At 38.9% G+C, this 13,247-nt stretch overlaps 1 protein-coding gene across 1 annotated transcript in view; it reads right to left on the bottom strand.

The window, feature by feature from the left end:
* Positions 1-2,011: 2,011 nt before the first annotated feature.
* Positions 2,012-13,247, bottom strand: part of LOC131586093 (1-phosphatidylinositol 4,5-bisphosphate phosphodiesterase zeta-1-like) — a 48,798-nt gene continuing 37,562 nt past the window's right edge. The window contains exons 11-13 of the mRNA XM_058852833.1: positions 10,943-11,075; positions 9,245-9,394; positions 2,012-5,815 (exon numbers count right to left, since the gene is read on the bottom strand). Coding sequence (XP_058708816.1) covers positions 5,733-5,815; positions 9,245-9,394; positions 10,943-11,075 — 366 coding nt within the window. The 3' untranslated portion in view covers positions 2,012-5,732. The remainder of the gene's footprint in view (positions 5,816-9,244; positions 9,395-10,942; positions 11,076-13,247) is intronic.

The following is a 13,247-nucleotide window of genomic DNA, read 5'->3' on the forward strand; positions in this document are numbered from 1 at the left end:
AACTGCCTTGGATTAATTACCAAATCTAGGAACTGTGCCATGGCTACCTATGGAGAAGCAACTGTCCCTCATTTGTGATTAAAATGTCATTAGACTCCTGTAGGTCAACAGTGTTTCTCTTTTTGCAGCCAGCAATAGTTGAATTCCAGCCCTAACTGTCCCACTGATTTGCTGCATGGCCACATATAACTCACCTCCATCGGATCTGTCTGTGTAAAAGGCAGGCAAATATTCTCACAGCACAATCATTTCAGGATTTAACTGTTCCCAAATTCTGGAACGTGTCATTTGTTTTATCCACACCCTTATTCAGCTTTCTCCAGACCTTTCTTCTGTCCCTACATCCTGATAATAATCCTTACTCCAGCTGAATTTGCAATACCATTTTAGAAACAGTTTACTGGGAGAATTTGAAAACCACCTACCCTGCACTGCAAAAGTCTGTCATTGCTCAAAGATGAAAGCCTATTTTTGGCCAAAGATTGAAAGTTGCTCATTACCCCAGTTCAGTTGCTTAACATTTACAGCTGATATGTGTAGGTTTTGGTGATTTAAAGCAACAGCTGGTACCTTTAATACATTGGCAAAGAAACAAGGCAGCTTTCTTTGATAGCATTAGCATCACCTCAGCATCAGATCACAGACTTACTCTAAATTATATTCTGCTTACTGTGCCTGTCCTTGCTTTTCAGATTTTCTTCATCATCTCACTTTTATTTTGGTGAGGAAAAGAGAAGCTGTGGAATCTGTAATTCATGGGCAATCTGGCAAATTAGGCACAGTAAACATGAAAACCAAAAAGCACCAGGTGCAAATTTCATGACAGCCATCCCAATCTATTATTTCCAAAGGCTTCTAAATGGAAAAGGGAATTTTAACCCCCTGGTAAGACCTTTCTTGGTGTCCTGTTGGTGCTTTCTGTGAGGGTCACCTGGTGTCCTGTCCATTCCATGAATGCAATTGCAAGTGGAAATACAGAGAGGGTTTATCAGTCCAGCCCACAGAGGTCCAAGCCAGAGGGGCTCAGTCTGCCTCTCCTTTCCCTCAGCAGTGCCATAGGTAACAGCCTGCATTCAGATTCCATGGAAAATCCAAGCAGGCAAATGACTTTAAGGCAGTTTCAGTTTTCCATTCTCCTGAAGTGAGAGAATGTCGCCACGTTTGCTTTTTAAATGGCATAGAGAGATTAAAATTTAAAGCATTTTTCCACTGCAAGTGAAATAGCAAAAACATTTCCAGCCATACCAATTTTAGATTAAATGAGCTTCTCTTAAGCAAACTTACCTTTCAGGCCCGCTCTGAGAGCATTTTCCTTCATATTTTTATCAGCCCACATGCAGTTTGCTCAACAGTTTTTGATTAATGCAGGGACTGAAGCATGGGAATTTGTTCTAAGTGCAATTTATTCTTGTTAGGCTATTGCTCCAGATTATTTGGGGTTTTTTTAAAATTCAGAAACTACACCATTATAATTTCATACTTTATCCCTGTGTGTTCTCACAATATTAAGGTAATTTAAAAGCTATTTTAAATCTATAGACATTAATAATTGTTTAAGACATGCTAAACTACCATCTCATTTATTTGGAGAAGTATCAACAGCACATCTGGAGTATCAGATATATCTAAATTTAGTAACTTCCATTTGCTCAACTGGGTCCAATCTTTCCCAGTTTTCACAGGGAAAATTATGAATACTGATTTTTTTTTTTCTCAAGCATTGTTCAAGACAGGTTTCAAATTTATTTTAAAATGGTAATCAGATTTCACGAGCTTAAGCTCGTGATTCTAAGGTAGAATCTCTTTATATAAACTAGATAAGGTCAAATGTATTTCTGAGGTAAATTCACTAAGTTAAGTGAATTTGGCTCATGGTTAATAGCTTACTATTCTGGATGGAAGTTTAAAGCAATTATCACAAAGTTGGATTAATCATCATCCTATTTGAAGTGCTTTGCCTGTCAAATAGATTAACAAACTTGTATTTTTTTTTTCTATTTCACTATATATTATTGCAGATTGTATATGACAGAGTCCCAGAGCTCCAAGGCCGTGTACTGAAGCTTGTTGTGAAAAGCAAAGGAACATTTGTGGGAGCTGTTAACATTCAGCTGAGCAGTGTCCAGTTCAATGAAGAAAAGTGGTACTCCCTGGGAAACAGTGTAATTTAAATGCTCTCCGAGATGATTCAATTATTTGCCCACTCACTAATGTTTCTTTATCCCATTTCCCACGGTACATTTTGTCTCAGTTGCCCTTGAGAATAGGCAGTCATCTGCTGAGCACATATCCTAACATTTCATAATGCTGTTGTCTTAAATGTGCTACCATGTTCCTGCCACAGATTCCTGACAGCGTGAGTTTAAGGAATCACGTGCTAAGGACTTGTAGCAATATGCAGAAGTTCTTATGACAGCAATGAAGGGCTTGGTTTTGTTAATATTAAATAGTACAGTAAAAATACTAAATTCTCAGTGTGTGGGGCCGCATTCTTTGCCCATTAATTCCACTGATGGTGTTGAAACAATGCTGGTAATGATGTAATTTATCATCATTGCATGTGATGAGTTCACCAGAGGACCATGGGATGGTTCCCTGACAATACATTTCCCTGCAGATGTCCAGCAAATTTCATATTAAATCTTATCCAATCAATACTTTGGGTTTTTTAAAGAATGTTAGAAGTTTTGATACAATGTCACATTTAATCCAGGGCATTAATTTGTCAACAATATGTATCATTGTTTTTTTATTCTGACATCCAAGAGGCAGATATAACTGGTCATTTGTGTGAAGAGAGGAGGGAGAAGCTGATGTTCATGAATAAAGAGATTATACTGAGTGTGAGCTTTCAGGGGGGATTTATTTAAGCTCATGATGCCACAGATATTTGTTCAGCAGTCTTCCCACATTGCACTCCTATGCTGCATAAGGGGTTCAAGTCAATACATGCATTGAATAGATTTAGAGTATTTATATATTAAATAATGAACATGAGTGGTTCCTTTAAGTTCACAGATGCTAATTATGGGCCCTGTTTTTCTCTAATTTGAGGAAGCACTTAAACACCTCTTTAAGCATTTGGCATATGAGCAGCCACAATGAGCTGTCCATTACTGCCAGACTCTTGCACACACCCACTGACCATGTAAATAAACCTTTCCAGGGCCAGGGGCACAGTTTTAAGGCACAGGAGATGTGTTGATTTGTGGTCTGATCTGCTGTAAATTTTAAGTTCCCTTATACTGGGCAGATCTGACATTTGTCCTACCAGGTGGAAAAGTGGTCAACAGAGGGGTAATAATCCCAGAAGTGAAGATAATTGCCTTCTTCTCCCAAAGGACACCCACAGCAGTCGTCAGAATAGAAAGTTGTATAAAGCTCCTGAAGTGGGACTTGGAGTGTTAGGAAATAAAATAAGCTGGAGTTTTTCTCAGCATCAAACAAATGGACTTGATCAGGTTTTATCTAAAAATACTTTCCCTAGTCAAACTGATGTACTAAGCTCCTCCTCAGTAAGGGGAGGTCAGGGGAACTCTGTTTGGATATTAATATTATTCATCTATTCAGAGCTGTGAGAAACTGTAAAATATTCGCCACATGCAAAGGATATTGGCTGGCACACAGAATATCATCACTACAAAGATCAGGACACCAAACATTTTTGTACTATAGGGTCTCATGGGAGACAAATCAAGTGCCTTGTCATTCAAGCACAGAAAACACACTGAGACCAGCTTACAAAGTTATGGAATCACCTGACCTTACATTCCAATATTGATTTTAGATTCCTCTTAGTCTACTGTCTCAGTTTCCTTATTAAAACTATAATGCAATTTTCTAACAGTGTTATTTCCTGTGACATTTTCTAACACTTGTTTACCACATGCCCTGATTTTCCATCTTAGAGCAACATTTAATGAAACAGCATTAGAATAACAATAAAGAAAAAGAGCATTAAAATCTATCATCAGAACTGTCTGTAAACTTAAGCAATATTATTTGGTATTAAAGAAACTTGTTGATATAACATCCTTTTTTAAAAAAAAATCATATTTGAGTGACAAATCTGCCATTAGTTGTGTAACTGTAGTCCTGTGGAAGGTCAACAATGCTTCAGTTCTGAAAGGAAGATGGGAAAATTGTGTCTTATGGGTAAGATCTACACTGATGTTAAGCAAGTAGTTGTCCTCCTAGATTTCACACACATAATCAACCCTTGATTTTTCTAAAACTCTCCAGTTCTCCTCGGAATACTGTGTTTCCAACTTCCTGAGTTCCCGGTAAGATGTATCCTGAGCTCCCTGCTCCTATGAGGAATATGGTTCTTTACAAACTCTCCATGAATTTTTTTATCTTGCTTTAGCAGCAGAACATTCAAGACTAAGCTAAGGAAAGGTACCAATACTAGCATATGATTTTTTTATGATTTTAATTTTTTTCTGAAAACTGTTTTTTCAGGTAAGAAAATGACAGTGGGCACTAAAGAGGAATAATTCAGTCAGAGCCCACTTTTTCCAAATTTAAAGGGAACATTGTATGTATAATTTTTCCTGTCCCCTTGAAAAGCTACAATGGTAAGAGATGTTGTTCAATACAAATAAAAATGCCAAATTCACATGCTTATATCCTAAAAAATTAGCATGATCTCTTATATGTATTGGATTATTATTCTCACTCAATAATTAATCATAAATTTGAAATTAGCTTCAACTGACATTAACTCAATTTTTAAAATATTCAAAAGCATTCAGTGTTTATTAATTGTTTCTAAACATTCATAGAATAATTGAATCACAGAATGTCTTGGGTTGGAAGGGATTTTAAAGATCATCTCATTCCAACCCCATGCCATGGCCAGAGACACTTTGTAGGTTGCTCAGAGCCCCATCCTACTGGTTTTGAACTCTTCCAGGGATGAGGAGTCCACAACTTCTCTGGAAACCTGTGCCAGTGCCTCACCACCCTCACAGTAAATAATTTCTTCCTTATACCCAGTTAAACTTACAGTTTAATTTACAGTTAAATGTAAATTACAGTTTAATCTTTCAGTTTAAAGCCATCCACCCTTTTCCAATCGCTACATACCCTTCTACTGGAAGGTTCTATAAAGTTTCCCTGGAGCCTTTTCTTCTCTAGGCTGAACAGCTCCAACTCTCTCAACCTTTCCTCACAGCAGAGGTGCTCCACACCTCTGATCATTTTCATGACCCTCCTCTAGACTCTCTCCAAAAGATCAACCTCTTTCTTGTGTTGGAGGCCCCAAAGCTAAATGCAACTTCCCAAGTGGGACCTCCTGAGAGCAGACTAGGAGGGTAAAATCACCTCCCTCAACGCTGATTTTGATAGCAGATGTGGGCTATGTTTCCACTTTTTCCATCAGTGGGAACTTCCCCAACCTGCCCTGACTTCCCAAGTGAGGGATCGCGGCTCAGGCCAGTTTCCTCAGGACCTGTGGATGTTTCTCATCACGTCCCATGGACCTGTGCACCTCAAGGCTCCTTAGGTTTTCTCAGACCCAGTCTTCTCCTACAGAAAAACAGCAGTAGGGCCAAGGACAGCAGCCCTTATTTGGGATACCCCCTCCATAATATTCCCTCTGGCTTCACAAAATCATTGTGAATGTGCCTCTCTGGGAATCAGGCCACTGGGGCTGTTGCGAAGTTAGAGATGTTATTTTATTGGAGCAGGGGGCAATCCTCCAGAATGATTTCTTCTGCAGAAAGATATCACTAATAGTACCAGATATGAACAAACAAAGAAGCAGGTTCCAGCTTGATGCCTTCTTTGGATATCAATGGAATGTTACGGTAACCTGTAAATATAATGACACCTTTATTAGCGTATAAACCACAAGCACAAATATTATGATGGAGTGTTTTTATGATCACCAATGCAAACAAGGCATAATTTATGATTCTGTAAGTAGCTCTTTAAAATAAAATGAAATTATACTAGAACTGAATATCATTTGTGCTGGTTTTTCTCATTTATATATATATAGTATTTCAATTCTGGTATCTTTGGTGTCAGAGTGAAAAAGCCCAGTGTTTTGCAGGATGTGATATTTTTTCAAATGGAAGACTTTCAGCCCAGTGATATTTAAACATGGGCAAACTTACATTGTAACATCCCAGGTTATGTGCTGCACACATTGTTTTGAGAGCAAATGAAAGAACTTGTGAATCAGCAATGATAGCACCTACAGAACGGTGCTGCAGCAGCCATGCACTGTGCAGCTGAGGCAGAAAAAAGTGAAGTGTAAGACTTCCTACCATGACTTCTTAAATGTTAATTTCATATGAGTAATTCACTTTATCAGAGATAGGTCATGCCATCATGAAGCTACGTGTTCATCTGGTTGTTGAAGCATTTGGAAAAGCCATAGTTCTCAATTTCAAACATAATTCACTTACCTGCTTAGAAAACAAAACAACTTTTTCTTAAAAATCCCGGCCTGTACTGCTTTATATGACTAAATGTCCCTTATTTAATAACAAGTGACAATGTCACTTATGGTTAAAAAAAATTCTGTGTTTTTTCTATGTATATATGTAAATAATTCCAGCTATTTAAGTAAGTCTGTTTTGTAGAAGTATCCATGTTCTGAACTGCAGTTTTCAAAATCCCTCTTTAGGTGTGTGTGGATGCCTGTGGAGTCTTTGGGAGCCACATTTACCTGGGTTTGGAATTTCTTGCTTCTTTCATACAGAATCATAGAATTGTTTAGATTGGAAAAGAGCTCTAAGATCATCAAGTCCAGCCTTTGACTGAACACCTCCTTGTGAACCAGGGCATGGCACTGAGTGCCACATCCAATTGTTTCTTGAACACCTTCAGAGATGGTGGTTCCACCTCCTGTCTGAGCAGCTCTTTCTAATAATGGACAACCCTACCAGTGACAAAATTCTCCCTGATGTCCAACTGAACCTTCCCTGGCACAGCTTGAGCCATTTCCCCTTGTTCTGTCACACTACACATAAGTTCCTCTGGTATTTAAGGTTCAGATTCTAGGCAGCAAATATTAAAGCTGGTTGTAGGCAATTTACATTTGAGATCAGTTTTTAAGGCATGCACACAATATGTGGAAGGCTTGGTTGATTTCTTATCCGAAGATACACTTCAAAGACTAAGACTAATTTCTGAAGACTTGTGTTCTAGCCCCTACCTACAGAAGATTCTACAAAGTTTCCTGAGAGAAGTAAAACTTCTTTTTTGTTATTGAAATTGCCCCAATTTGCATTAAATGATTAACTACTCTTGGATCCCATGATAATAGAGTTAAAAATTGAGTTCCTGTCCTGTATTAGTATTCACCATGGCAGATTCATTGGCACAGGGACTGTAAGAGAGGACTCCCCCCTCCTATTTGCCTTTAACCACCCAGGTAGAGAATTTTTCTCAATTTCAGCCCCTCTGAGTATAGCTACAGAATCACTACATGGAAAATCAAATTCTGCTGCAGCTGGACAGCGAGCATTCCTCCCCAGTGGAGTCTACAGGTAGTTGGGAGTCTGCTGCTGGGGAAAGGAAGGCAGTGTGGATATAGATTTGAATCCTTTCAAAAGAAAATGCAGAGGAGGGAGGAAATGGCACAACTTTGCCCCTCTGGCTGTCAAAGAAAATAAAAGATGTAAGCACTGCTCAGCTTTTGGAAGCAACTTGCCCTCAGGGAAACCTCAGGGATATGAATCCTAGGGACCTGGGGACAGTCCTGTAGTACAGATTTAAGCAATTGGAATGCTGAAGACTAAGACTGAAATCCATGCTCACTCTCCAGCATATTAGGCAGTTCTTGCCTTGTCTTCTGCTTGTTGTGACTCCCTCTGCAAGAACATTATTTTCCTATTTGACTGTTTAGAGAGTACTTGGGTACCTAAAGCAAAACCATCGTTCCAGACCTGCTTTCAGAGATCTCAATGTTAAGCATTGCAATGAATGTAATAAATTGTAATAAATTTTGAAATTATTTATCACTTTACCTCTTAGAAGCATTTTATTTATGGCCTCTGGGCATTCTGATAGCAAATTACTTTTTTTATATTGTGTTAAGTGGGGATTGGGGCAATTTGTTTGGCATCATTTATAATTTTTGTACCTAGACTCACTCCCTAGAATTTTAATTATTGCACTGAAAATGTTTCCTCAGAAATCTACTGCTCTTACTTTTCCAAAATATGAATCCCTCATTTGTAACCAAAATTATAAAGACATTAAGCCTCACTGAAAATTTGTATCTAAAAAAGCCTCAATCAATAATTTTGCAAGTACTTGTAAGCAGCAGTGCCTGATATTTGAATTTGTCTCAGATATTGTGAATTGTTAGGTTGAGTGTTCTTTCATTATCCTGAAGTATACAAATAAAAGGAAACTAAAAGGTTATCAGTGTAAAAATTCATGTTGTAGAAAAACAACTGAGCTCTAAGAGTAATGTCATTTTTCTTGTATAACTCCTCAGCCTCAACTAAGAATCACAAGCAGCTTTATGACTTCCAAACATGAGGGAAAAAAAATGCACCATTTAAAATCCTGTTAAGCTTAATAAAAAAGGTGTGGTGCCTGTTGCCAGCTCCAGTGTTTTGCCTTGCCGTCTTTATTCACTAATAAAAGCTGTTTGTTTTGTCAGAAATGGCTTTGGAAAGCCAGTGTAGTAAACAGACATTTTACATAAGCCTTTCTCCTTGGCCTATTGGCTTCTGTGTCTGCTCTTTATGAGCAGCCTTTTCATTACAAAAGTTCCAGGAACTCTACTGGCTTAACAAAAGAAACTCCAGCAAGAAAAATACCATGAATATTTTGCCCTATTTTTAACCATTGTGCTCCACTCTGAAAAGTTGCAGATAGGTTACCTGAGGGGGTTTTGGTGGTTGATTTTGTTTTAATTTGGTATTGGGTTTTGAACTTATCTAAGTGCACAAAACCACTGTCTTCATAGCAGCTCTGACTAGTCTCACTTCTTGCAATGAATTAAAATACCACCTGGGCAGTTTCCATCTAGAATGGAACACTGCAGTGGGAAGAATCACCTGCCATTAATATTGTTCTGATTTCAACATCATGGATTTGCATTCAGAGAATATGTTTATTTCAAAAACAGAGAGTGCCATTTATTCATTTTGTTACAAAATCGTGCTCTAGAAAATAAACATAGTGCTGAAGTCTCTCAATGCTACAGTAACAAAAAAAGCCTGGAATGTTGCAGATTTTTTTGAGCTGTTATAGGTGGTTGACATAAAAATATTACCTGTATTCAGGCTCATCACAGGTAAAGTGTACTGGCCAAGGAATTCGTTGTTACACAGAGAAATCTCATCCTGCACGCAGAAGCGTATCATTGCCAGTTCTGGAACTTGGATGTTAAAAGAGAATGTTTCATTCCATTTAGGGCTCAAAGCTAATTAAAGGAGAAAAGAAACAGGATTAAAATATGATTTCTTTTTTTTCTACTCTATAACTAAGCTGCTATCACTAGTCTGAACTGGTAAAGAGTTTCTTTTACCCTAGGTATCTGTGCCCATTTAAACAAATAACTAAACTCCCACTGACTGTAGTGGGGCAAAAGCCTAAGATAGTTGGTGTCATCCCTTAAAAGAGAGAAAAATGAGACAAGGATAGCCAGGTTAAGAACTTCTGCTCAGCTTAAATTTTCCTATAGCCATACCAGTTTCATGCTTTTGTCAAAGTTTCTCCTTTCACAGTGTTGGAAATGAATAAATTCAGGTAGTAAAACGTTCACTTGACTAGAAATACAAAAAGAGAATGTAGAACAGGAGGGGTTTCCCTGGTCTTTAGCAATGTTCATACAGGGAAAAGAAATTCAGGGGCTGATTTTAAACAGCAGCTATCTATAAAAAAGAAAAAGGAAGCATAGAAGACAGAGGCACAGACAAAATGAGATCACAGAAAGCTTGTAGTCTGAGACATCAAGAAGATCTGTATTATAAAGATAAGGGAGTGCTCACAGACAGCTACAAAGAGTACACACTTCACCTGTCAAGCAATTAAGGGATTACTCCTACCAGAGACTTCAAATGAGACGAGTGATGAAGTTACAGCAATTTCTTAAGAAAACCTCGTAATTAAGTTAAGTTAAGTGGTTAAGGCTGGGATAGGGTTAACTTTCTTCATGCCAACCCCTATGGTGCTGCATTTTGGATTTTTGACTCAAACAGCACTGATTACACCCCAGTGTTTGAGCTATTGCTGAACAGGGCTTCCACAGTGTCGAGATTTCTGTCTTTCTCACTGCAGAGCAGCCTCCCCATCCCAGTGAGGGGGCTGGGGGTACCCAGGAAGTTGGGAGGAGGCACAAGTGGTACAGCTGACCCCAGCTGGCCAAGGGGATGTTCCTTACAAATGGTGTCATGCTCACAGCTGGGGAGAAGGAGGAAGGGAGGGCATTCAGAATTGCAGTGTCTGTCTTCCCAAGTAACCTCAGAGCTCCAAAATGAAGCCTTGTTTCCCTGGGAATGGCTCTACACCTGCCTGCCCATGGGAAGTGGTGAATGAATTCCTTATTTTGCTTTGCTTGTGTGGGCAGCTTTTGCTTTATCTATCAAACTGTCTTCTTCTCTACCCGAGGGTTTTCTCATTTTGACCTTTCCAGCCCTCTTCCCATCCAACTAGAGGAGAACAAGCAAGCAGCTCTTTGGAGCTGAGCTGCTGTCCAGGATGAGCCCACAGCAGTGTGCAAAAAAAACAATTCCACCTTCCTTTAGAAAGGGGGAGTGCTCCCAGCTGTGTGTTTGTGCTTCCTTAATCTATCAGTCTAGAAAAATGGCACACACAGCATGAACTTCTGCTACAGATTTTGTGCCAGGAAATCCTAGTCTAGAGAGAAATAATTGCATTTTCTATAACTCCTTGGGATGCAAAGTTGGTGTTTCCTTATAAAATGTTGTTGTGCTTTGTTCACAGCCTCGAGGAGCAGACTGATGCTCACCATTGCTTCTTACAATACTAGATTTCTTTCTTGTTTGGTCCTCTGGTACACCATAGATTTCTATCTGCACTGTGGGGTCAGCTTTGTTGGTCCTAGAGATGCTGCTGGGTGGTAACTGATGGCCACTGATGAGCTGGAAAATTAAAGTTATATTGAAATAACTGTAAGAACGAACTAATTCACCACAGCCATATAGTCACCATAATAGAAATAGCTTTCAAAAGAAATTACTTTAAGTATATGCCAGTCATAAACTGGTGTAATAAACACAGTGGAATCAAGAATATGGTGCTTCCTATCTAATTTACTTATATATATATATATTTTTTTTTTTTAGAAATATTGTGGTTTAGGAGCATGTTTTAACTAGATCAGATTGGTCTGAGCCCAGTCCAAACTGACCTTGAATGGTTAGAGGGATGGGATACACATAACCTCTCTGGGCTGCCTGTGCCAGTGTTTCACCACCCTCTTTATAAATAAATAAATATATAGATAAATAAATAACTGAAATAATATTTTAAACAATAATTTTCAGGTTTTTTTATTCAATAGCTATACATAAAAATTATATTTTGCTACTGTACAAAATAATCCTATTGGAATCAGCCTACAGTGATTTTTACATTTTCTGCTATCGAGCTCATGAATTCCAATCTGTGTGGAGTGGATCAGCATCAAGACCCACCGTGACATCAGCATTGTGCTACAGGGTATGTAGCAGACTGCCTCACCTGTGCCTCATCTCTTGCACAGTGTTCCTTAGTATTAGACAAAAACTCTTCATTCAGTGAGCTTCCTGATGTGTTTTGACCAAAATTTCCAAAAACAGGAAATTTTGTCTCAGACTGCCCTGTAATCTGGCACCCAGACTAAGACAGGATTTATGAAAGTCACAACTTTGTCTGCTTTTTATCTATATTTCAGGGTAGCTAGGAAAGAGTCAACATCTGTGCAGTAATCAGCCTTTTAGGAATCAGTATATAACATGTATTGAGAGAGATATACAAGCCTGAAAGCCCAGGTGAAAGATATGACTCCCAATCCTGGTCTCAGGCCTAAGCATCATAAGAGATTCTTATTCCCCTGTCAACCACCCCAAAAATCAAAACCCACAAATCCCACACTTTGCTTTGATATTTTCCAGTGCTTGTAGCACCTTGCCCCCAGAGAAGTTCTAGCCTGAAATACTGAAGAGCAGTGGCTTGGCAAACACTGATGCTCTTTCTTCCTAAGGAATAGCTGCTGCCTTCACCAGGAATCTTTGCAATCACTGATGGGCTGCCCACTAAGGACATGGGAGATTCCTTGCCATTTCCTGAGGGCCATTGCCAAGGCCTGCATGACCCACTGCTAGACCTAGCCTAAGCCTCCCCTGGCATGGGAAAAGAGTGAGTTCTTTCAAGCACACCATGACCCAAATCCATAAATCAAATCAATTTTTGACATCCAAGGTGAAGCAGACATACAGAGTGATGTAAAAATTTAGGAAGCACCTTGAACATCCCTATTTCTGCTTCAAAGGCTCTATGCCTCTTGATGGGAATTGTGGCACATTGGGTTAAGGATAAGGAATTCAGTAAAATCAGGCCCTATGTGATTTTTCTATTCTTCATTCGTTCATTCATTCATTCGTTCAGAGAGATTTGCCCTTTAGATGTTTTCTATCTTTGCTTTCTGTTGTCATTTCTGCATTCATCTGGTTAGTAACTTTTTCAGCAGAAGCTGCTTTTCCTTTGACTCCTGCTCCAAATTGCTTTTGTCTTCAACCACAATTTCCTGGTTTTTGCTGCTGGCTATGAATGGGGCTCTCTGTGCCCTTCATTCCCTCAGCCAGTGGGATGCCATTGCCTCTCTGCAGCCCGCACTATCCAGCCTGAAGTCTCAGTCTAAAGTCCTCAATCTTAAACACAGCCTTTCTCTTCTCCAGCTCCTTCCAAACTCAGACACTTCCTCTGCATTGACAATGGTTTTGCCTGTCTCCTGCATTACAATTCAGGGTTTCTCCTCATCCTAATTCCAGCTTCATACAAATTAGGGCTAAAATAAGTGATGTATTTGCCTGGCTGCCTGAAATCATCCAGCAATGTCTATTCACAATTGGTATGCTCACTGTCAGGACACTAGAATGTTCTTGATTAGGTGCGTGCATTATGTAAGTATTTTATAATTGTCACTAACTATTGTTTTATCTCTGCTATTTATTACTCTGAAAGAAACAAAATAGCAATTACACACTAATTATATGCTAATTAAATAGCATTTATGCAAGTGGTATTCTGTGTAATCAGAAATATTACTTTTT

The sequence above is a fragment of the Poecile atricapillus genome, chromosome 18 (genome assembly GCF_030490865.1).
Source record: "Poecile atricapillus isolate bPoeAtr1 chromosome 18, bPoeAtr1.hap1, whole genome shotgun sequence".
Taxonomy (NCBI): Eukaryota; Metazoa; Chordata; class Aves; order Passeriformes; family Paridae; genus Poecile; species Poecile atricapillus.